At 41.1% G+C, this 25,717-nt stretch overlaps 1 protein-coding gene across 1 annotated transcript in view; it reads left to right on the top strand.

Moving 5' to 3' along the window:
• Nucleotides 1-828: 828 nt before the first annotated feature.
• Nucleotides 829-25,717, top strand: part of LOC145993940 (MFS-type transporter SLC18B1-like) — a 114,271-nt gene continuing 89,382 nt past the window's right edge. Inside the window, exon 1 of the mRNA XM_083129903.1 lies at nt 829-1,121. Within this exon, the coding sequence (XP_082986029.1) occupies nt 1,014-1,121 (108 nt within the window). The 5' untranslated portion in view covers nt 829-1,013. The remainder of the gene's footprint in view (nt 1,122-25,717) is intronic.

The raw sequence follows: 25,717 nt of genomic DNA, 5'->3' as shown, positions 1-25,717 counted from the left end.
TGCTTTGCTTGCACACTTGGACTGGTGTTTTATTTCTACTATATCTAAACGCACTGCCATGAAATTAGGCGGGTGGCAGAAGTTGGCGCTGTTGCCACGTCGGAACACAACCCAGTGTTTTCGGAGAATGGAAGATCTCGTTGTAGTGTTGGTCTTTGTAATCCATGTAATACAAACTGACAGTATTTGGTCGAAAGGTCAAAAGTGTCACGGAGAGAAGTCGATCTGACGCTCGAAGTAGGCAACGCAGCCCGGTCGACGTTGCCACACAGTGCGCTGGAACCAGCGACTTTTGTCCCGTTCTCGCTTTGCTTTTCCCATATGTGGCAACAGCGTAATTCTGCCCAGCCGCCAAATTTCATGGCCGTGCATTTAGTTAATCTATACAATAAATAAGAATTGGTACTGTAAACTATGCCAAATTTTAATAATATGTCACTGCCGTTCACCTTCAACTTCGCGATTAGCCTTAAGAAGCAGAAATGTGACGTAAAATAAAATAAATGAATCAAACAATCCAGCTCGCTACGGTTGGGACAGACCTTGTAGAACAAGACCCCATTTCAGTCCTACAGGAGTAGCTATTTTCGTACGCAATATCGGTTTGTTCAAGACACTTATCTTAGAAGTTACTATAAACTGGACAAAACAAGACAATGCTGAAGAAAGTCTCTACACTTATCAGAAGAGCAACACACAAGAAGATTTTCAGGGCCAAAGATCACTGAAATTTGTCGCAACTATATGTCTAATGCATGACGACAAGTCTTTCTCCTCCAAACCAGAATAATTCGTACATTGACAGTCTCTTGTGGAAAGGAGATACGTATATAATACACTGGGTCACGTGATATATCACAGTTCTGGTATGGTCCGAGTTATCGGCCGAGGTCAGAGTATTGAGCTTCGGAGAACGCCGTACAGTGGCAGGCCAATCGACATTCAGAGCGAAGTGATTTCGTGGTGAAAAGGCGTGCTTCTTGTGTTTGTTTTTGCTGAAGAAAAAGTGAAAAATGTTTGAGTTTTCAAGACGACAGTGGCTTACTGTGTTTGTGATTTGTGTTGCGAATTTTGCGAGTGCGATTTGCATATCCTTGCAGGCACCATTTTATCCACAAGAGGTAAATATTAGTAAATATTAGAGATGAGGTGTTTCGACGTGAAGAAACTAGTTTCGACCCTAGGTGTTTTATGGTTGATAGATCTCATTCATTTTACTTCGGTTTTCTGCTACTTCTGGCTAATCGCAAAGATTAGAATGAGTGATGATATGAAATTGTGGAAAGGACACTCACGAAGAACACCCACGCCGGAATTTGTACCCGGGACCCAGTTCCGAATGTTCCACTATCGTGTGTTGTTTTCGTTATCATAGAATTCAGTGTTGAAGAACGTGCATTTTCTTTATTTGATTTATTTTACCTCGCCTTTTGTGTCATTTTTGGTTAATTTGCGAAGATGGGGATGAGTGATGATATGATGAAATTGATGAATGGACACTCACAAACATCCATGCCCAGGCCAGGATTCGAACCCGGGAACTCTGCCTTCGTAGCTTGATGCTAACCACTCCGCCACAGGAGCCGGCTCGTGCTTTAAGAAGACAATATTTCAGAAGGACTATATGCTCTACCATATTATGACCCTTAAGGAATAACGGGCAATATTTATAAGAGTTAAGTGAATGTGTGTGTTGGTATGTTTCGTATATACATAATTCGAATATGCACAAGATATAAATACAGTAAAACCTCGTTAATCCGGACAAATGGGGGGATAAGTTGACCGGTTTAACGAAAGTCCGAATTAACTGAAATAACCAAAAAGAACAGTAGAAAGTGCATTAATACTCAGTTTATAGCAACAAAACACGTTTATTATGGTGTATTTAAAGGGCATAGACCTAAAAACACTATACAGTACAGTAATTACGGAGCAATATGAAGAATGGGATTGTTGACTTCTAGCAACATTTTAAACCTTGCATTCTGACTTTTTTTTTTGCCTGTTGGGATTAAGCGAAGTCCGGCTTATCGGGGTCCGCTTTAACGAGGTTTTACTGTACTACATTTTGATATGAGCATATTAATTTTGAGAAAACGCATCAAATAGCTTCACTAATTTATTAAGCTTAAGGTTCGTGTAACTTTATTTTATTTTAAATAATATTTTACGAATTAGCCTTCATGGCACGATGTCAGAAATCCTAGTGCCGAACACAAGGTACAGACGGGATCAAATGAAATGTACTTCCCTTTTCCTACCAACTCGGAAGCGAGCTGGAAACTCTTCATTACTCCTGTATAGATAAGAAAGTGGGGGAGGGCAGTAGCAGACAAGGCCATTACGCAAACTTGTTTTCGGCAAGCTTTCTGTTGGAGCCTTGGCAGTTTGTGGAAGGATTTTGTGTTCCTACCCCCCCCCCCCCCCGCCGCCTCTCTCTCTCTCCTTGTGTGCGTGTGTGTGTGCGCGCGTGGGCACGCCGACACTGTTTCATTTTAAGTTTGACGTATTTTTATTGCATGGACTAATTGCTGTCATGACTGGGAATGAACCAGGTTATCAATGGAGACATAATGAAGGATCAAAAATACAAAAATTCCTGGCATGAGTAGTTAGTAGTAGTAAAGGTTAGGTAAAGTTCCTCGTGCTTATAGCACCGTGCCGTGAAGGCACATTTAGGGGATGTGGTAGTAGGGCGCCTCATATTCTCGAGTTCGGCCATTTTGGAGGTCATATAATCAGCACCACGCTCCAGCCGTCCTTACTCCCCAGTGATGTAGTAGAAACGAGAAAATAAACATGTTTTACATTCTGCGTATGTGACAGTATTCTTTGGATATTGTTTTGGAAGTATCTGTTAACATCCTAACTCGCAATTTTGTTTAAGGATGAAACAGGTTGAAGGCCGCGAGTGTTCCTGAGAAGTAATGAGCATATCACATAATGCGCAATTGTTTAGCTCGCGTTTTTGGAAAAAAAAAAAAAGAAAACGAAAAGAAGAAAAGAAAAAGATTAAGAATGATATACAAATCAATTCTACGAATGCTTACGTCATTGTGACCATGGAGTGTATTTTGCACACTAACGAGGATCTGGCGTCTAGACATAAGGTCATTATAATGGTCTGTGGGGTTTGCACTGTGTCCTATCCATTTACCTTTGTAGTTGTCCTTTCACAAATTTCATCTTAACACACCTTTCATCCTTATCTTTGTGATTACCCAAAAGTGGAAGAAAAGCGAAATAAAATAAATCAATCAATCGGTTATTGTGTCCCTGCGTTTTTCAATTTTTCTTCATGACCGAAAATTTATGTTTCACTGGTGTAATGCATCACTATAATCATGTGAATTATTTTTCGTCATCATCGTGTGCTTAATCATTCCTTAAAGCATAGACTCTAACGTTGTTGCCCTTAGTGTAATTCATCTTATTGTGTGGAAGTTTTGATGTAGGCAAAAGAATCGTTAAGAATAAATTTCAATTGATTGTTCGAAATTTAAAATATAATAACTCCGAGGTGACGCATATTAACTGTTCTTAGTTGGATGTGAAAGAACGATTTCTCCTATACATTAAAGAGGATTCCGGCCTCCGTGTTAGAGTGGTTAGCACAGCTTGCTTAAACACCGGCCTTGGCATTGTGTTCATTCGGTGTTCATTGTGAGTGTCCCTTCAATAATTGCATCATTTCATCGACCATCCTCATCGTCGCGTTTAGCCAAAAATGGCACAAGAAGCGAATTAAAATAAAGCAAATCAATCAATCAATAGAACATAGGGTCTCCGGTTTCATAGAGCAGTACGCAAAGCACTCGGTCGTGGAGGCCTTCAAAATTGAAATAATAATTGCATTGCATTGCATTGATTTGGTGTTTTAAGTCCACTTTGTGCACAGTAAGGCTAATCGGGACTGGACCTACAGTTTAAAGTGAGATCCGAACCACTATGTGCCTCCACTGGGTATAGAACCCGGGACCGAAATAATAATTTCAAGAGAAAACCTGATATTAGAGTATTTTAAGAGTTTAGGCATATTAACAATTCACGTCAACCAACAACAATGTCACCTGTATTGCGTGATATATGGTTCTGCCCTAACGAAGATAAGGAAGAGTGATGATATAATGAAATTGATGAATGGACACTCAGAAACATCCATGCCCAGGCCGGGATTCAAACCCGGGACACCTGGTCTTGTGTATGGGACCGGTGGTCATCCACCGTTGTGAGGAAATTGGGGAGCTAGCTACAAATGAGTACCGTATACTACAAATGAGTACGCGGTCACGGAAACCTACAACGACTGAAGGCTTGTCTTGCTGACCACACGTCACCCCATAATTCCCACCTCGGCAGGTGGAAGTGAGGCCGGCTTTCGGTATGTAGGACCTGTCCCTCACCGACTGTTGCGCAACGGGTTGATATTATTATTATTACCATCTTCAAATAAAGCTCTATCGTTATATATTACCCGTATTTCATTGCATAATCGTCGCACCCTGTTTTTCAATCCAAAGAGAGGTGAGGAGGGATAGGAACACAAAATCCTTCCACAAACTGCCAAGGCTCCAACAGAAAGCTTGCCGGAAACAAGTTTGCGTGCTGGCCAGAGGCCTGCACAAGACCTGGAGCAGACCCGTTCGCGAGACATCGCTCCTGAAATGCCATGCAACCTGCACAACACCCTCGCTTGAGCAGCTTGTCTGACCACCTGCCAAGATCGTTCCTGGCAGGCATTGTAGACCCGCCGGGTACCCGCAGTCTTACGATACCTAGTAGGTCTCAGTTCGTTCTTTCCATCAACTGGAGACCCCTCCCTCTGCATGACGTAGTTGCTTCGAGTAGAAACTGCACCTGGCCCACACCGTTCTGCAGTGTTGCCAACTGCAATAGATTTTCACTACTTAAAAAAGGGAACTCAAAGCTTCGTAAGCCACATCACCAATGAAATGAGATTTACGAATGTTGCTACCCCCCCCCCCCCCCCCACACACACACACATTGAAATAGGTTTTCCGTGGCACAGGATCCATAAGTATATGTCGTAAACAACCAATATACGTACAGTCATGGACATAAGTATTCATACAAAGACATTGTCTGAATGAAACATGTTATTATACAAAGAAGACCGTAAAGGCAAGTCAAGTCTGTAGCACATATGCTCCATTGGAATGGCAAGAATAGAAACGCAAAGCAATTGTGTGCATACAATTGAAATTGTCATGAGAAATGTGGGTAATCCTTAGATAAACTGCTTTCTGGATGGTCATAAGTATTCATACGACAAGTTATAAACCCAAAAAAAGTTCATGAAACAACCGTTGCCAACATTCAGTGCCAGATATTTGTTTACTGCAGTTGCACCTGTGTAAGGAAGTGGTTGGTTTGATGTTGGCGTGCTGCAGGAAGTCAAATGGGCCTCAAAGGGAAGGAAACGAAGATTGAAGAGAGGAGAATTATAATATCATTATACCTCAATAAGAAATCATATTCTGAAATCGCAGACATAGTTGGGAGAAGCCGTGCGACTGTGCAAAGTGTCATCAAACGATATAAAGACACAAAAGTGCTGATAAATAGGGAAAGGGTTGGGCGTCCTCAGAAACTTACTTCGAGAGAGAAACAAGGACTGTTGAGAATGATCAAGAAAAACCCAAAATTAACATCGTCAGCAGTGTCAACAGATGTTCACGAACACCTGGGCAAACAAATGTCCTCAAGAAGTATTAGAAGGCTTTTCAACCGAGCAGGGTACAGAGCTAGGGTACCTAGAAGGAAGCCGTACATCAGTAAGAAGAACAAGAAGGCCAGATTAACATTAGCAAAGGAGTATGTGAGTAAAAGTTTGGACTTCTGAGATAAAGTGTTGTTTACGGACGAGAGTAAATTTAATATTATCCATAGTGATGGTAGAATTTTGGTGTGGAGAAAGCCCAATACTGAGCTTGAGCCTCGAAATCTCTTGGGCACAGTTAAACATGGAGGTGGTGGCGTTATGGTCTGGGGCTGTATGTCAGCCTCAGATGCTGGAGAACTCATCTTTATTGAGGGAACTATTGATAGGTTTGTCTATTTGGATATTCTGAAGAACAATTTGCAGCAGAGTATCAATCATTTGGGTCTTGGGAATGATTTTTACTTCCAGCAGGACAACGACCCTAAACATACAGCTGAGATTGTCCGCCTTTTGTTATTATATAATACTCATCACACACTCAAAACTCCACCTCAGTCCCCAGACCTTAATCCGATTGAACATCTTTGGAGCCATTTGGAAACCAGACTCCGAAAATATGACATAACAAGCAAGAATAGACTGAAAGAGGTCATTTTGCATGAGTGGCACAATATTACATCTGAAATAACCACGCCTCTTGTTCATTCTATGCAAACGAGACTGACAGCTGTTCTCCATAACAGAGGAATGCATACTAAATTCTGACGACATGGTATTTGTTTCTTTCTTGTCTTCAAAGTGAACTTTTATGTTGGTGTATGAATACTTTTGTCCAGCCAAAGAAGCGGGTATTGAGAATGTATTGTATTTTATTTTTCTACAAGCAGCATCTGATATTAATTGTTGTTGTCAATATATCGTTTGGTGCATACATGGTCAAGCATTAACAGTTTTGACTTCCTTATTGTTTTCCTAGCTCATGCAATTCATCCTTTCTTCCTTTCAGTTCCACTGTATGATTACTTTTGTCCATCACTGTATATATAGTGATATAGGGCAGGACTGAAACATGTCACGTTCGACGCCGAGGTCGCGAGTCGAACAACACACTTTTCTACTGCGAACACCAGGGCCGTAGCCAGCCAGGGGCATTGCCGTTACCCTCGTTTGGGGAGGGGGATTTCAAGTACTTGGATAAACGTGCCAACAACAACAATCACAATAATAGGAATAAAGTAGCATGAAAGGCATTATTATCCTCATAAATCACGCAAAGAGAGGGTAGAAGTCCGTTCTCACGTATTTGTGTTGAAACAGAGGATTAGAAATATTTTTTTTCAACACGTCAATTTCACATTAGCTAATAATGGAAAACAAGCACACAAACTGTTTTTGAAAGAAAGAAAGTGCATGATAAATGCATTCCGAACGTACATACATATGGCATGTAAAATTTCCATCTACAATATTTTCTTTTCACATGGAGCGACGTATTACATAATCAATTCATCCAACTCGTAACAAACCAACATTAATAGCAAATAATATCACGGGCCGCCATAGCATTCTCTGTTTTAAAACTTTTCTCACTTAGATCGTTCGGCGCTCAGGGCCGACTCCCGCTACCCCTTTGCTACGGCATTGAACTTGATGAGACTGTATAATATTTTATAACATATTTCTACTTTCGTAAAATTTGAAATCAAGGGGTTGCAATTACCCCTCCATTCCCCCCCCCCCCCCTTTGCAGGTGCCTTTGGCCGTCTGGAATGAAAATGCAAGAAAAATATGAAAATTAATTCCATCTTGAGTACCCTTTAGCCCTGCTACTCTTAAATTCTACTAGCCTGTTTTTTCTTGTACTTTAATGTTTGACCCCCACCCTGACCCCTCCGCTAGACTTAATTTCCGTCCAAGGTTGTGAGCAATGCACCCTGCCCCCTCTGATTGCGCCACTGCGTGCCTGGTTAAGGCACCATGCAATGAAAAACAATTAGTTTTCAGTGAGGAGATTTTTGTTTGCTCGATCATTCATTTAGATAAATGAAGCTGTAATACTGCGTGCATTTCCTGGCAATAAGATAAAAACTGCTTACGCTGAACTGAAATTGCTAAGTATATAAATTCTCCTTGGAGGAGAGAGCTCCTCCTAGGACTTCGTAGGATTTAGGAGCTACGTAAGTAGGCAACACTGGCTGTAGCTGTCCACGTGGTGATGAAACACCTGGAGCGACACGCTGCCGGAGGGCTCTTTCCTTCCAGCAGGTTTTGCAGGCGCCCGGGTCTTGTTAAATGCCCAGTTACCTTGTAAGCGCAGAGCGCCTTGAAGACCAAGAACCCGGGTAAAGACGCAAGTCGACTCGTTGCCGTGGGCAGGCAAGCAGGTATACCTGTCCTCGCGGGCAAGCGGGCAGTGGGTAGGTAAAAGGCACACTATGCAGCCCTCTAGTGCTGGCCTTGTCTGCTACTGCCCTCCCCCACTTTCTTATCTATACAGGAGCAATGAAGAGTTTCCAACTCGCTTCTGAGTTGGTAGGAAAACGGAAGTACATTTCATTTGATCCCGTCTGTACAGCATGGTAATTTCAGTATATTTCCACCACGGTGAAAACCTTGATCGACGTGAAGTGGATGAAAATTCCAAAGAATCCTATATTTTACCATAATTTCACTTTTCATAGTATACAACACCACGCACCATCTGATATCACTTTATGAATTTCAAGCAACGTACGGGAGCAGCACAGTTTCACCAAACCTTGCTGAAACGCGGGGGTTAAGTAGGGGCAAAAGTCAGCATTGGCAGCTTATTTTCTTGCCTGTCGTCTACCCTTCGGCGACCTGTACCCTGTCCCATCTATCTCTGGATCAAGGCCGCCCATAGCGGAAGAGAAGGGGTGAAATCGAGTGGGCAGAGCGAAGCAGTACACGCTGCTCGAAGCCTGGGAACTGCGGTCGCTTTCCTCCCCTCCACGCAATTCCGTTCCCTTTCACGTGTTCATTGGTGGAGTCGTCTCGCGTCACTATACTTGCGTAGGCTTGTTTCCGTTCGTTTTCTCCAGAGATATATATTGAACTATTCAGCTAATGAACGTTTTCTTCTAATCTGGAAATCAACTTTCTACTTTTCTAGTGATTGATTAACATTTTCATTTTGCAGTTGTAGGGGCACAAAAATATAATATGCATGGTTTAAAATATATGTTTTAACGCCGAATGGAAACCTCCGCCCCCGAAGCTCGTGCCCCCACCCCCCGCACCGCAGGGGTTGCCGGGGTGTTATTTACTCCACTGTATGCCTACCATTGTTATTGCTAGACCTCTGATTTTTAGGTTCTAAAAAATGTACTTTTTGGTTCCTAAAATAGGTTCTAAAAATCCTAAAATAGGTCCAAAAATCCTAAAATAGATTCTAATAATTCTAAAAATATTAACTTTGACTTAAAAAAATAAGTACGTTCCAAAAAACTTAAAACGGTTCAAAGATCGTCAAGAATACTAATTAGGTACAATTGTTAAAAACAAAATTTCAAAGGAACCGTGAGAAATTTTAATAGATATATAACTCATCAAAAATATTAATTTTCTAACCAAATTTTCATATCTATGCATCATTTTCAAAATGAGCCACTAATTATTGTAATACTAATACTTGTACTGTTAGCAAAAGTTACTTGTCGACAGAGTTGGAAGTGGTCTGAAAATGGGCCTCCCCGATGGCGCAGTGGTAGTAGCGTCGTTACCTTGTTATCAAAGGGTCCCAGCTTCGATACACATAGTGGTTCGGATCCCACTTTAAACTGTAGGTCCAGTCCCGATTAGTCTTACTGTGCACAAAGTGGACTTAAACACCAAATCAAATGAAAGTGGTTGGAAAAAATGGCTTTTTTGGGGAAAAAAGAATTTTTTTTTGTTCCGCTGCTTTTTTGGTTGTTTTTTTTTTTTGGCTTTTTTCACAAAAGTGTCTCAAATCAATGAAAATACGTGAGTTGGCAGTATTTTTCCTGTTCTATGGTTTTAGTTTATCTCGCTACTGTAAAAATGCTCATTTATAAATATAAAATACAATTTACAATGTGAAATTCATAGCTAGACATGAACAGTCCTTTAAAAAAAAGCTGACCTTTTTTATGTGAGATTCTTTCCAAGTGTTATCTATATATTTCGATAGGCTTACTAAATATATTTATGTACTATAAACATATTCACATAACTAGAGTAGTTTTGTGTGTGTGTTTTAATAGAACATAATAGTATGATTAGTATGATATGATTTTCAATGTTTGAATTTGTTATACGAACACGTGCATGAAGCAAAAAAGAAAATGCTCTTTACATTAAATTTTGTGTTCAGAAAAATATATTTGTATTCTGGCTTTCCAGTACATCATGTATAAATTGGTTAAATGGCCACTAAAGCTGGTCACGGACCTTGCAGTGGTTCTCAACTTTTGTGAAACCACAGCCCAGAAAATTTAGTTCTTACAAGTCGATGCCCTGATCCCAACGATTTCACTCATAAATACATTTCTGATCTTTAAAGTTCATATGGAAATTAATATGCACCCTTCATTAATATTCATATATCAACTATAACATAACCATAGTTATGTTGGGTGCAATGAACCTTTTGCGACCCAGCGGTTGAAAACACTGGCACTAAAACTGAAGCAGAAGCAAATAAGACTGGCCTGGCCGCAAATGGCAGGAGAAGAAAAAAAGAAAAAATACTATTTAAGAAATCTGGACTGGACCTACAGTTTGAAATTAGATCCGAAGCACCCTGACTCCATTGAGGATTGAACCTCAGACCCCTTCTTATTACAAGGCAACAGCATTACTTTATTCGTCTCCAGGGGCTCATCCATGATTATAAAAAGGAACCTTCTATCAAAAAGCCGGTCTTTTTCATCAACAGTACTTGCAATTGTTCTCTGTGATTTACAGGCTAAATTAAATCTTAATGTTCGATGAAGTACCGGTAGCTAACAATCTTCTTAAGTATAGAGAACATTCAGACTGAGGTAACATTTGAACATTGCATGTAACAACAAACGACCGAAGCTGCACGGTGCACGCCACTGAAAAAAAAAACAGTGTAGTCCGAGCAATATGCAAGTGACATGTTTAGCTGGCTGTCGCATTTCAGTTCAAAAGGTTGAATAATTACTGAGGGTCTGCTTTCAAGTAACACATGTCACTTGTTGCTTCCGTCTGAAAGTTCCCTGAGAAAACGGTACAGGAAAAGTGACACTTGCAGCTTATGTTGCTTCGGTTCGAAAGGTTGCATTTACTTCTAAGGAAGAAGTGCCATGTGTCGCTTTCGTCTGAAAGCTCCGTTAAACAGGATATGTACACACATTCACGTTATATAGGGCTACCATACGTCCTGGTTTTCCCGGACATGTCCTCTTTTCGGACCCTGAAATTTGCGTCCGGGCGGGTTTTTACTTTCTGTTAAAATGTCCGGGTTTTTACTTTTATCCAATTATCATAGGTCAGAGATCACGAAGTTACAACTTTTCGAATCATTAAACGTCTGATGTTGGCAGTACTGGACGATGCACTAAGCGTTAGTCGTTTGTTGTTACAGTTTTAAGTTCCGGTCGATGTGATTTCCGCGTCATTCGTTTGTTCGTGTTTGGAAGTGGTAGAGTTTGCGAACACGGTGTAAGCTACTAATATGCCTAAAAGAAAGTGCAAGTTTACTAATGAGTTACAAGAAAAGTATTAATGTTTTAGACGTGGTAGAGACGATTTTGAAGGCGAGTGTATGGTTTGTAAACCCGGTACATATGTGTCTGTGGCAAACAAAGGAGGGCTAGACTTGCAAGCACACGTGGAGTGCGAAAAGCACAAAACAGCCGTCAGAGGTGAAGCTTCATCTACAAAACTGACACAGTTTTTCACGAAACCTGGCAGTAAAAAAAAAAGGTAAAGCTCTCCCCTGTGCTTAGCACCACGCCATGAAGGCGTATAGGGGGTGTGGGGGTAACGCCCCACACTTTCTTGATCCGGTCGTGAGTTGGGGTGATGTGAACCTGGCAGTGAACATGAAAATAAAGTAAGTGCTGCAGAAGGTTCTTCCGCATTTCATAATGTTAAGCATCACAACAGTTATAAAGTGATGGACTGCACATCAAGCTTGATAAAATCATTATTTCCTGATTCCAATGTAGCTAGAAAGTTCTCAACTGCAAGAACGAAAACAGAAGCAATTGTAAACTCTGTGCTAGGTCCTCATGTAATGTTTTCGTGTTTGTGAATAAATTGATGGTGTGTGTGGCTTTCGAAGAAAATGTCCTCCTTTTAGCATTTCAAAATATGGTAGCCCTACGTAATATGTATATTTCTGCATGTGTTTTGTGAACAGTGAAGATTTTTAATTGTTCCGAAACATCAAATATTTTGATATTAACATTTGGTTCATATTTTATGACATCAACATTTAAATTGAGGCACAAACATGTAAAAGGTTGTTTTAAGTCCATTTCATGGTCAGATGTGTTCATCAGGACTACACGTTTAGTATTAACCCTAGCCGTACAAGAAAATTACATACCGGGGAACAACTCGCAGACCCACACTTTATTTTTTTCACTAAAATTCAAAAAATCATTTTATTATTGAATCACTGATTCCTTTGCTGATTATATATGTGCAGTTATTTATTAATTATAATAATTACAAAAAGTACTATCATTAATAAGAAATAATAACCAATTATTGCATAAGTGTCTTACATATATTTTATTTTTCACTAAAACTCATAAAATCCGTAATACATTTTTATTAATGCTTTTCGTTTGCAGAAGTGCAGTTGTTTATTAAATATAATAATTACAATAATTACCATCATTACCAACCAATTGTGCACTGTCACTGGCATGAGTGTCTCGAATGAGATGTATTCAAAGATGGCGCCTGATAAGCCCACCAAGTGCATTTTGCCTCCTATTTACATTAGATTTAAGTTTTTGTGAGGAAAAGTAATATAGAAATATTGGGAACATCCTAGAGAACAATGTAATTTATTTTCGAACAGTTGAAAAATCTAAAGAAATATACATATGGTGGGCCTGCAAGCTCCCCTCTTCACCTCGGTAAGCTAGGGTTAAAATTGTATCTGAACCACTATGAAATGTGTGTTCACTGGGATTGGCCAATATCTGTCTCTTAGCAGCTACATAATGTATTCTTTTTTCCCTAATTGTAAAATATGTCACTACAAACCTGTAAACTCGTAACAGTAACTTCAAGTGAAATAGGTTAGCTGTAATTGGTAAAAAGCCAAAAACGCCAAAAATTTCCGGTTTCTTTTATCCAAAAAAAACGTCCATTCAAAAAAGCCGGAATTTTTGCAACTCTACTTATCGATATGATACATTAATTATGTATAATTTCCTGCACAATACATAATATTTTTCACATTATCCTCAGACAAAATCCCGCCTTTTATCTGTAAGGATCACCTTATATGCTGAAAATGATCTTTAAACAGATGCTTAGTCAATGGTGCAAATTGAACGCTAGAGAGCACCAAACGTAAGTGGATCAGAAGTCAACAGTGGCGCCAGAAATTTTGTTTTGTTTAGAGCTTCAGAAAACATTATGGACTTAGAGAGAGGGAAATCGGCAGAGGGTATGTTTCAAACAAGTTAGTCATTGGATATTTTTTTTAATTGACAAACAGAACAAATACCTCTGTGTAATGTAAAATAATATAAAACCTTAAAAATGTATATAAAAACATAAAGAAAGGTTTGATTTTGGCATAAGAACCTAAAATAGGTTCTAACAAGCAAAATAGGTTATTTTAGGCACTATAAAACTTAATCAGTTGTTGCATTTTTTTTAATAAAGCACTGAGGTAGCTTTTTATTTCTCATGTACCTGCAAAGGAAAAAAAAAATAGGTTAAAAACTTAAAATCCGATGTTTAGTTATTGCACTATTTCAATACCAACAACTCGTAACAAATTTACTTATACAGGGTGATTCTAAAGGTATAGTACAAACGAAAACCACAGATACCTCCCATGAAATAGAGACGAAAGTTCCCCTTCCACTTTGCCGAGAGATGCCTCCGTGAGGAGCTAGACAACGCCGAAAACATGTAAAAATGAACTTGACACCTCTGTACAGCCAGTACCAGTGAAGATAGAAAGGCGGAACAAACGAAGTCAAAAGGAACACCAAAGTCGCCCATCCGAAAAACACTAGGCGGCAGCTGCGCAACGCATGCGCATGGGGTTCCACAAAGGAAATAGGAGTGTCCCGCAAGACAAGTGAAGGGAAAGGGTAACGATCGACAACGGTAGGGACAAAAGAAGCAATGAAGCATGAAGTAACAATTGCACAGCGGGAAACAAACACATGCAGCGCGTGGGGAGTCCCCAAACACAGTGGGGAGACACCGCAGCAAGAACAAAGCACGGTTCAACAAAAGAGAAAGAGGACCGGACGGGGAATGGTACCTGTCAAGGAGACAACAAATGCGGGACGAGGGATTCCCCGTAGCAGCACCGAGGGGATGTCACACAGAGGTCGTGCGCCAGCAGGACAAACACAGCAACTACGGGCACAGGAGGTTTATTGCCACGCAAAGGTGCACTTACAGATAGGAATAGTACGTAGTACGTAGTCGTACCCCGGACTGACGTTGTTACAAAAGTTGCTCAAATTGACGACCACCACATTCAATGCAGGCATTGCAGGGTCGCAGGAAATTCTGGCGAACCCTATCAAAAATCCCTGGCATGGTACACACCTCGGCCGATGCTGCAAGTATCCGCGCTACCAATGTTTCCTTGTCAGGCACCGGGGTCTCGTAGACGAGTGTTTTCACATGGCCCCACAAGAAGAAATCCATTGGTGTGGGGTCAGGCGAACGGGCGGGCCAGGGGACGGGGCCCTCTCTGCCGATCCAGCGCTGTGGGTAGGTACGGTGCAAAAGGGTTCGCACTGTGCCATCAACATGTGCAGGCGCTCCATCCAATTGAAACCACATACGATGTCGCACGTTGAGGGTACATCTTCTAGCAGCTCTGGAAGGACTGATGCAAGAAAGGTGCGATAGAGGCGGCCATTTAAACGTGGTGGCAGAAGGTATGGACCGATAATCTGTTCATCGATGATACCTGCCCAGATATTCACTGCAAACTGGGTCTGATGGTGCACCTCGACTGCTGCATGTGGATTTTCAAAATCCCACACATGGCTGTTTCGGCAATTGAAGATGTCCTCACGGGTGAATGTTGCCTCGTCCGTGAAAAGCACATGGCGCAAAAAACGGGGATCGTCGGTACAAAACTGCAACAGTCGTTGACAGAATTCCACACGTCGTGGGTAATCCCCAGCCTGCAACGCGTGGACTCGCTGTGGATGATAGGGATACAGCAGATCATCATGAAGGACACGCCACACTGTCGACTGTGATACTCCCACTGCACGTGCAATGCTACGGGTGCTAGTGGACGGTGTGTCGTCCACGCGAGCAAGTACATCCTCTTCGACCGCCGCGGTGCGCACATGTCTTGGGTGACCGACATGATGGCCTGCACGTAACACACCCGATTCACCAAGGGTACGGTGCACGTTCGAAAACAACCTGCTGTCGGGTTGTCGCCTCTCCGGATACCGTCCGCGATAAAGGCGTGCAGCTGCTCGGCCATTGCCATCTGCAAGGCCGTAGACAAAATGCATGTCCCTCAGTTCTACAAATGTGTAGCGTTCCATGGTACGGTGAGGATAGTGCCAATTATGGAATACTGTACTGCAGTGCACAGGTGGCACACACACACACACTGGTCACAACGGCTTCGAAACAACGTACTCAATTGTCGTACGTCAAGCACACCGCCACCGCACCGGCTCTTTCACTGACACGCTCCCTGACGCTGCACTTCCAATCAGCCCACACGTCCGCACGGCGCTGTGGTACAATCAGCTGACGTTCCTGAGCCACCCGTGCCTGTGCTCTTCACTACCTGACCACTGCCGTCAGGTGGGGCCATGTACTCTGGGGCCTTGTCATCGTGGAACACATGTAGCGTCCTTCATTCGTGCCCCATTCACCCACAACACGTACTTCGTCCGTTTTGCTCGAGCCGACGGGGAGCACTACGTACGATCGTGTGGTGTTTGTGTACACCAATGTGGGGTAACCCAGCAGTTGAACAGACGTGCATACCCCCACGTAGCTTCATTACACGATTGTCCCACGCAGTTTATCTGTCCAGCCTTGCTCGGCCCGGTCTCACACCCAGGCGGCAGTGTGCGGCTGCGGTGGTGTGAGGCCACGCTTGGTTTCGGAGCGGAAGGCTGCGACCGAGGAGGGACTCGAGTTGTTCGGCTGGGGTTGCGCTCGGAAGCAAGCAGCCGCGTCAGGTCTGGGAACGATGGACCTGATGATCGGGATGGAAACATTCCGACCTCGTCCATTAGTGTCGTCCACCGTACGGAGTGGTGGGGTCCGTACGACACTCCAGCAGCCTTTCGCCCGCTCCCACCCAGCGATGTGCCTCCGGCTTCATTTCTAAGAGGCTGATTGGGCCCCATCACGACGTTTGTTACAACGTCAATACGGGGCGCGTGGTCCTATCTGTACGTGCACCTTTCATTAGCACCTCCTGTGCCCGTAGTTGCTGTGTTTGTCCTGCTGGCGCACGACCTCTGTGTGACATCCCCTCGGTGCTGCTACGGGGAATCCCTCGTCCCGCATTTGTTGTCTCCTTGGCAGGTACCATTCCCCGTCCGGTCCTCTTTCTCTTTTGTTGCACCGTGCTTTGTTCTTGCTGCGGTGTCTCTCCACTGTGTTTTGGGGACTCCCCTTGCGCTGCACCGCCAGCGCCGCCATTTCTGCCCCGAACCATGTACGCGTCTGTTGCCTGTCGAGTGTCACGGACCACTTTGCTTGCATTCTCGGTGTGTTTTTACATCATACGTCGTCCTCCCGTGGTTCTGCAACCCTGCACTACTTTTCTCGACTGCACTGCTTCAGTCATGGTGTTTGTTTCCCGCTGTGCAATTGTTACTTCATGCTTTATAGCTTCTTTTGTCCCTACCGTTGTCGATCGCTACCCTTTCCCTTCACTTGTCTTGCGGGACACTCCTATTTCCTTTGTGGAACCCCATGCGCATGCGTTGCGCAGCTGCCGCCTAGTGTTTTTCGGATGGGCGACTTTGGTGTTCCTTTTGACTTCGTTTGTTCCGCCTTTCTATCTTCACTGGTACTGGCTGTACAGAGGTGTGAAGTTCATTTTCACACGTTTTCGGCGTTGTCTAGCTCCTCACGGAGGCATCTCTCGGCAAAGTGGAAGGGGAACTTTCGTCTCTATTTCATGGGAGGTATCTGTGGTTTTCTTTTGTACTATACCTTTAGATTGATTGATTGATTTAGTTTATTTTACTTCGCGTTTTGTGCCTCTTGGCTAATTTGCGAAGATGGGGATGAGTGATGAAATGATGAAATGGATGAAAATGGACATTCACAAACAACCATACCCGACCGGGATTCGAACCCGGGACCCTTGGCGTCGCAGCGCGATGTGCTAACCACTCGGCCACAGGGTCGGGCTACTATACCTTTAGAATCACCCTGTATGTAGGTCGCCTATACATTTAACACTTTTGGTAAGAACCATTCGAAATATCGCGACTGCTGACCTCCGCGGCAGAGTGGTTAGCACAGCAACCTATCCGGCCTGGGGATGGGGGATCTTCGTGAGTGTCCCTTCATTTCATCATATCACTCATCCTCGTCGTCGCGATTAGCCAAAGGGACAGAAAAGTGACGTAAAATCTATCAATAAATCGACCGTTCCTCATCGGAAAAACGATGTCCCGAAATCGAATTCCCGATCCCAGTACTATCATTTCGGGATCCTACACTCTCTTAGTGTGTAACTTGAAAAGCGTGCTAACATTTTCCCTTTCATTCAAGTGCCAAATCAAATTAACTTTTACTTTACTTGAGAGCTACTCTATGTCCGCCGTAAGTGTGAAGTCAGTGGAAATACAAATACACGTGGCTTCTGATAAGTCTTATTGGTTGTTCCAATGGCAGCTGTGTATGAATCTTGCGCGTAAGAATATAGTGCGTGTGCCATACCATTCATTATATATGATGTATTGAGGTTGTGGGACATTGTTATGAGCTGTGCAGCTACGAACAATGAGCAAAATAACACCAGAAGTAATACACAGAAAAGGAACTATTTTTTCCTAAAAAAAACTGTTGTTTTTTGAATTGTAGCGGAGTAGATACCTTGCACGTATGAATACAGTACATGTAACGAACTGCTTCTGTGAAGTAGTCCATCTGTTGGTATAAAATGATAGTTTGGCAAGACACGCAAAGGGAATGTAAAAAGTAACTTGGACAAGAAATTTGCTTCTTTTGTTTTTAGTACTAATACTTCACAGTTCTTTTCCTGGCTGAATCAGACCATACGTCACAACTCTATCCCCCATTGTCATATACATGCAGTGGCGGCGATTGGATTCCAAAATACTAGGGGGACAAGGTGCAAAACTAGGGGGGGGGGGGGACAAGGGCAGTTTACTTTCTCTTGGTACATAAGGTTTAGCATAGTGCGAGGCTAAAATTGCCAAAAGTAGAGGGCAACTGCCCCTCTCGCCCCTCCTAATCGTCGCCACTGTATGCAGGTTTAGAACTTTTTTCTTGGACTGTTTTGCAGGCATATAACATGTAAGCAGTGTGCGAGTTAAAGGGGTCGGTCGATCTCAGGTATTTCCCCCACATAAAAAAAAAATCCCTCGCAAAAGAAAATTATTTTTATCTCTGCTAGGGATATTTTACCCCCTCAAAGAAAATGTTAACTACGCAACAATCACAATTGAAAAATCATTCGTGTCCATTAATGGTCCAGTCATCACAGATTTCTCTGCCGAAAAGTATGCAGCCTTGTGGATTAACAAAGGACATCATTTTGCAACTGGACCGACTCACCGAGCCGAGACAAAAGTAAGCTGTTTTCCACTTGGCATAGTGGTGATATTTTGCAAAGCGCATTCGGTTTAGCCTGAGCTCTGGCTTGCGCAAAGCGGGAAAGGTTTGTCGTCTGCAGAAGACGTCACGTGACGCATAGGAGCAGTGTTGCAATACGCGGAAGTTACAATTCTACTAGACAAAAAACTGGCAAAGATATATGCTGTCGTCTCATTAAAAAAAAAAAAATACTTACGAATCTAAAGTAGCACGCTGTCCTTTACGATCGTGAAATTCGTCAATTGATCTACGAATAACATACTTGTCAAATTCGTCCACATCACTTTTAAATTTCTTTCTTCTGCGTGTTTTGTTAGGCGTTACTAATCCCTTCCCAGTTACTTTGTAGCGATCATTTTCGTTTCAAAGTACTCACTGACATATCAGTAGCTGCGGAAACACGCTTTTGCACTTGTTTCACGTTCAACGCAAGACTACTGTCAGCTTATTTCTTCATAAACTTATGCACGTTGAGATAATTACTCTACTCTGACTATGAATCACTTTCCTTTCTCCAATATTCATTCCAGTTTTCACCTCAGCTTCCGTTGAATAAAACACCCTAAGCAACACAGGTCAACAATCACCTTGGTCGTGGTAACACGATCTGCCTCCCCCCCCCCAGAGGAAGAGGAGGAGAAGGAGGATGCCTTTTTCGCCGAGGGGTTTAATCACTGACAAAAATAATCCTCTGTCATTCTTTTCTTTAAACTATCACCTTCTCAAACTGTTGCTTTTTAAAAATATATACATATATAAATGCAGTATGTACCGAACACACCTACCAATAAGCTCTGAAGTCAGATTATGGATATAGGTAATTGTTAAGGTGGTTAGCAACTCTGCTAACGCGCTGACGGCAGCCTTCTACGCAGCTGAAGGCCAGAGCTCAAGCTAAACCGAATGGCCTGTATGTTAGATGAGCATAAAGTTTGAGCTTGGCAATAGAAGTGCATGTATTTCGCCACCTTTCCACGAGATGGCAGGTGTGTGTACCTCGCGCACGTCGAGAGGCAGTTGTTTCAAAATGGCAGCTACGCTTGAGACGTTCGATACAGTTGAGCTGCGGAGTGTCATTCGGTTTCTGTGGTCAAAGGGACAGAAACCTCCTGAAATCTATCGTGAGTTGTGTGCAGTGTACGGTGACGCATGCATGACATTCACAAATGTCTGTAACTTGTGTGCAAAGTTCAACGCAGGGCGTGTACATGTCTTCGATGAACCCCGTTCTGGACGGCCAGAACTACAACAGACTGTTTACTACAACTAAGTTAACTACATCCAGGATAGGCTGTACTAGCGAAATACCAGCACTACGAAGACTTGTGATCATGTTTGTAAAACCATATTTGCTTCTTAACATATTCTCCGAGTCGACCTTTGTGATAAGTACGAACCCAGAGAGCCAATTTTAATGTGAAGATTAATTATGGACGTCCAAATTATTGCACCTTCTTATTTCTATATTGTATGTAAACAACGCATGCTATCGTACGAAACTGCTATTAAAAATTAAATAAACCTTAGTTAAATTAACACCAAAGGTTAAAATAGTCAAAAGCATGTTTCTGATTTTAAAGTTATCGCTATAGAAATTGGAGGTCAAAGATCTGTATTAAATCTAAAAGCACATTAACTTCATGAGAATTTCCAGTAATGGAAAACAACACGGTAAACAAAACAGGATATAATTAAATGCGGCATTGAATTCCTTGATCGGCTTCTCTGGCTATCCGTCAGCCAACATATGAGGGCTTCAGAGGACAAGTGGCGTAACTCCAATTTTCGTGGAAATGGAGTTGTATGTATAACTTAGACCTGTGAGGTATCAACATTTCAGTGTTATATGTAGCGCTCTCGTAAGTTTCAAATTCTTGCTCATAGAGACTCATTTCTGCTCCAACAGCTAAACATAGTACCATATTAAGTTGTTAAAATGCGCATTTTCCTAAAAACTGTCTTCAATGGAATTAAGCCACCTACGCTCTGAACCACTCACACCTAACATTTGATTTGAGTTTTGTTACTCAGCGTCGTTTTTGTGCAAATCTTGGATAATAGCGACGATATGATGCATTTCATGAAGGAACTCTCACAAAAAACACTCATGCCTTGGTTGCAATTCGAACCAGAGACTCCTGTCGTCGTGGCGTGTTGTGCTAGCCACTCCACCACATACGATAGCTACAGAACGTTATACAGTAAAACTTCTCCTAACGGAGACCTCTGAATGGCGGACACCTCCAAATTACATTTTTAAATTCTCCGGCAGAAATACATGGGGTTTAATGTCAATATTACTTCTCAATAACGGACATTCTTAATAACGGACGCGGACACTGAAAACTACCTCCCCAACGCAAAAAAAACTTCTTAATAACGGACAGCCTGAAAGAAAACGGTCGTAATTCCTGGAATTCGGCACAACAATGGCCAGTATTTCGAACTAGCGCACATTGTTTCCTGTTACAACGAACGTATTTCTTTTTAAAAGTGCAGACAGTAGACAGTATTATTTGTGGTTATTTTGAGAAGTAAGTAGTGTAATCAGGCGGGTTCAAAGTAATACTTGGTACGATGCCTATTATTTTTATTAATTTAATCACAATGTAAAACCTATTTTGACGATGTCTTTGTCGATTTTATACTATTGCAACTCTGTGATTTTTCATCTCGTACTTGGTACGAGAGTCATAATTTGTTTCGAGTTAAAGTACGTAACGCACACCCACAACTACACCCACACCCACCCACGCACACCCGCGCTTACCCACGCCCACCCAAGCCCAACCACACACACCCACGCACACCTATTGCAACTTTGTGATTTTTACCTCATACATGGTACGAGGCCTATTGTTTTTATTAATTTAACCAGTAGTATAATTGGGTTTCTTCAAACCAATACTTGGTACGAGACCTATTATTTTTATTAATTTAAGCACAATGGTAAACCTATTTTGATGATGTTTTTGTTGATTTTATACTATTGCAACTCTCTGATTTTTTCATCTCGTACTTGATACGAGTGTCATAATTTCTTACGAGTTAAATTACGTAACATTACATAATATTGTGATGCTCTCAGATTAAGATTCCTTTTATTGTATTATAATAAGGGTAAACTATCGCATCATGCTTATGCAACATAATATTGCATAACATTACGCAACATTACAATGGTACAGAAGGTAACTTGTTGCATCATGTTTATGCAAACAGGTTATTACGTAATATTATAATGACTTGTATCTGACGTGGTGTTTTATGTTTTTCAACATGGGTTTGCGCTTATCCTATTTAAAGGGTTTTCGCATTACAGATTAGTCAGTATCGTGAGAGTGTTTGAAGAGTACGAAGGTGTTGTTGCAGTGCTCGTCATTTTTGATAAAAGCTAAGTATTTAATTTATTTTAAAGCTACATACTATTTATTATTTAAAGTTTAAAAAAAGTGTATCAAGTGAATTTTTTTTCATAGTAATTTCGATCGAAATTCTGTATAAGTAACATAGCTGAAAATTTTATCGTAATAGCTACAATTATTTTATTTTGAAGGTGTTTAAATTCGTTTTTCACACAGATTGAATTTGTATGAATTTGTATTTGTATTGAATTTTGTATTTTTTCCCGAGAAAATTTATATATAAATACCGATAAACTTCTATTTAAATAACACCTTGTAAAAATAACAACTCGTATAACCGACTTACCACTAGAACTGCTGCTCAAGAATTTTGCGTACACATTCGATTGAGGTGTGGATGTTGCGAGACTCGTCGACTTAAGCAAAATAGCGCCTGAATTTCGTCCACCGTGCGGGATGATTTTTATGGACAATCTTCGCAAAATAAGCGGTATGAAAAACTTGCAGAATCCTGATTCTCTTTTTCGGGCTGCAGGCAAGAAGTTGGCTGATAGGATGGACGAGCTTCATGAGGCGAGGGAAGGAAGGAGACGATATACGTACGATTGGTATGAGTCAAACGCGGAAACAGACAGCATTATCACACAACTCATCGCATTGGTTGAGGCGCGAACTTTCTTCCTAACCTCGCATGATATATAAATAAAATACCATCACTATGAAACCCAAAGGTGTCGTTTATCAGGTACCATAGGCGGACCTCAAATCTCTCGGAGATTCGAATCCTGTTAGGTTAATCAGCATAGAAATTTCACAGCAAGAATTCTCTTATGGACTGACGATTTTTTTAACAGACTTAATAATGAGTTATAACCTGTGTTGTGATACAACTATAAACTGTTGAAACGTTTATATAAGAATATACACTTTGAAGTTTTGTTTTCTAAATGCAACACATCAATTTCATCATAATTATCATTATTCACCCTCATCGTTGCCATTAGCCAAAATTGCCTCTTCTTTTTTACAAATTTTCGTACTGATATCCGTACACCCTCGGCCTTAGCAGATTAACAGAAATCGTCTGAAGTTTGAACTCGTGACCCCTCCCAATACCGTTGCAAGCTTATTTGTGATTGTTCTCCTCAATTATTCAAAGTACCTCACTTTCATATTCAAATACACACAAGTGAAGGGAGTTCATATCACATTAGTGATTTTAAATTGTATTCTTCTTGGGGGCCATGCACACACTTTCTAACTTTGTTGGCTGATATTAAGATAAGCAAAAACACACTACTATGCTTAATAAAAAGAAACATCCATTCATTGCCAGATTGTACAACTGTATAGGTCGAGGTTCATAAGCCTCGTCCATCTCATTCCAGGGACTGCATATTTTGTATACAGTTTATAGTTATATCACAACACAGGTTATAACTCATTATTAAGTCTGTTAAAAAAATCGTCAGTCCATATGAGAATTCTTGCTGTGAAATTTCTATGCTGTTTAACCTAACAGGATTCGAATCTCCGAGAGATTTGAGGTCCGCCTATGGTACCTGATAAATGACACCTTTGGGTTTCATAGTGATGGTATTTTATTTATATATCATGCGAGGTTAGGAAGAAAGTTCGCGCCTCAACCAATGCGATGAGTTCTTTGATAATGCTGTCTGTTTCCCCGTTTGACTCATACCAATCGTACGTATATCGTCTCCTTCCTTCCCTCGCCTCATGAAGCTCGTCCATCCTATCAGCCAATTTCTTGCCTGCAGCCCGAAAAAAAGAATCGGGATTCTGCAAGTTTTTCATGCCGCTTATTTTGCGAAGATTGTCTATAAAAATCATCTCGCACGGTGGACGAAATTCAGGCGCTATTTTGCTTAAGTCGACGAGTCTCGCAACATCCACACCTCCATCGAATGTGTACGCAAAAATCTTGTGCAGCAGTTCGAGTGGTAAGTCGGTTATACGAGTTGTCATTTTTACAAGGTGTTATTTAAATAGAAGTTTCTCGGTATTTATATATAAATTTTCTCGGGAAAAAATACAAAATTCAATACAAATACAAATTCATACAAATTCAATCTGTGTGAAAAACGAATTGAACCACCTTCAAAATAAAATAATTGTAGCTATTACGATAAAATTTTCAGCTATGTTACTTATACAGAATTTCCGGAGACAACAAGTAACATCTGATCACATCAAAACTGAATCTGATCGAAATTACTATGAAAAAAAAATCACTTGATACACTTTTTTTAAACTTAAAATAATAAATAGTATGTAGCTTTAAAATAAATTAAATACTTAGCTTTTATCAAAAAGTGACGAGCACTGCAACAACACCTCCGTACTCTTCAAACACTCTCACGATACTGACTAATCTGTAATGCGAAAACCCTTTAAATAGGATAAGCGCAAACCCATGTTGAAAAACATAAAACACCACGTCAGATACAAGTCATTATAATATTACGTAATAACCTGTTTGCATAAACATGATGCAACAAGTTACCTTCTGTACCATTGTAATGTTGCGTAATGTTATGCAATATTATGTTGCATAAGCATGATGTCATAGTTTACCCTCATTAAAATACAATAAAAGGAATCTTAATCTGAGAGCATCACAATATTATGTAATGTTACGTAATTTAACTCGTAAGAAATTATGACACTCGTATCAAGTACGAGATGAAAAAATCAGAGAGTTGCAATAGTATAAAATCAACAAAAACATCATCAAAATAGGTTTACCATTGTGCTTAAATTAATAAAAATAATAGGTCTCGTACCAAGTATTGGTTTGAAGAAACCCAATTATACTACTGGTTAAATTAATAAAAACAATAGGCCTCGTACCATGTATGAGGTAAAAATCACAAAGTTGTAATAGGTGTGCGTAGGTGTGCATGGGTGTGCGTGGGTGTGCGTTACGTACTTTAACTCGAAAGAAATTATGACACTCGTACCAAGTACGAGATGAAAACTCACAGAGTTGCAATAGTATAAAATCGACAAAGACATCGTCAAAATAGGTTTTCCATTGTGCTTAAATTAATAAAAATAATAGGCCTCGTACCAAGTATTACTTTGAACCTTCCTGATTACATTACACTACTGAAGTGTGTGTCACGTCTGCTACCATGTCGCAGAAACGCAAACGACTGACTTTAAGGAAAAAGTTGAAGTCATCATCATTATGTTCGTAATGTACGTACTGTGTATGCTTATCCTACCCTTTTCTCTGAATAGCGGACACTTCTTAATAACGAACATTTTTTTCCCCCAGGCCTGTCCGTTATTGAGAAGTTTTACTGTATCTATATTTTAAGATACACGTATACATGAGCGTAATGACATAGCTGTCGCCTTGTAGTAAAGGTGTTCCCGGTTCGATCCCCGGTTGAGGTGCATAACGGTTCCAATCCTACTTTACAATGAAGTCCAGCCCAGATTAGTTTTCCTGGGTATATAGTGGACTTCAATACGTCCTTGGAAACTTTGGAGATGCAGATTTAAGATTTCTAAGGATACTATTGAGACTAGAATTGTCACAGTCTCGCTTTGTCTCGTTCTCGGTCTTGTCTCGGTATTTAAATTTTGTTAAGGTTCTCCTCTGAGTCACAAAGGGGAAAAAAATCGT

The sequence above is a fragment of the Lepisma saccharinum genome, chromosome 10 (assembly GCF_977018435.1).
Source record: "Lepisma saccharinum chromosome 10, izLepSacc3.1, whole genome shotgun sequence".
Lineage (NCBI taxonomy): Eukaryota > Metazoa > Arthropoda > Insecta > Zygentoma > Lepismatidae > Lepisma > Lepisma saccharinum.
This window is presented reverse-complemented; position numbering and strand designations above follow the sequence as displayed.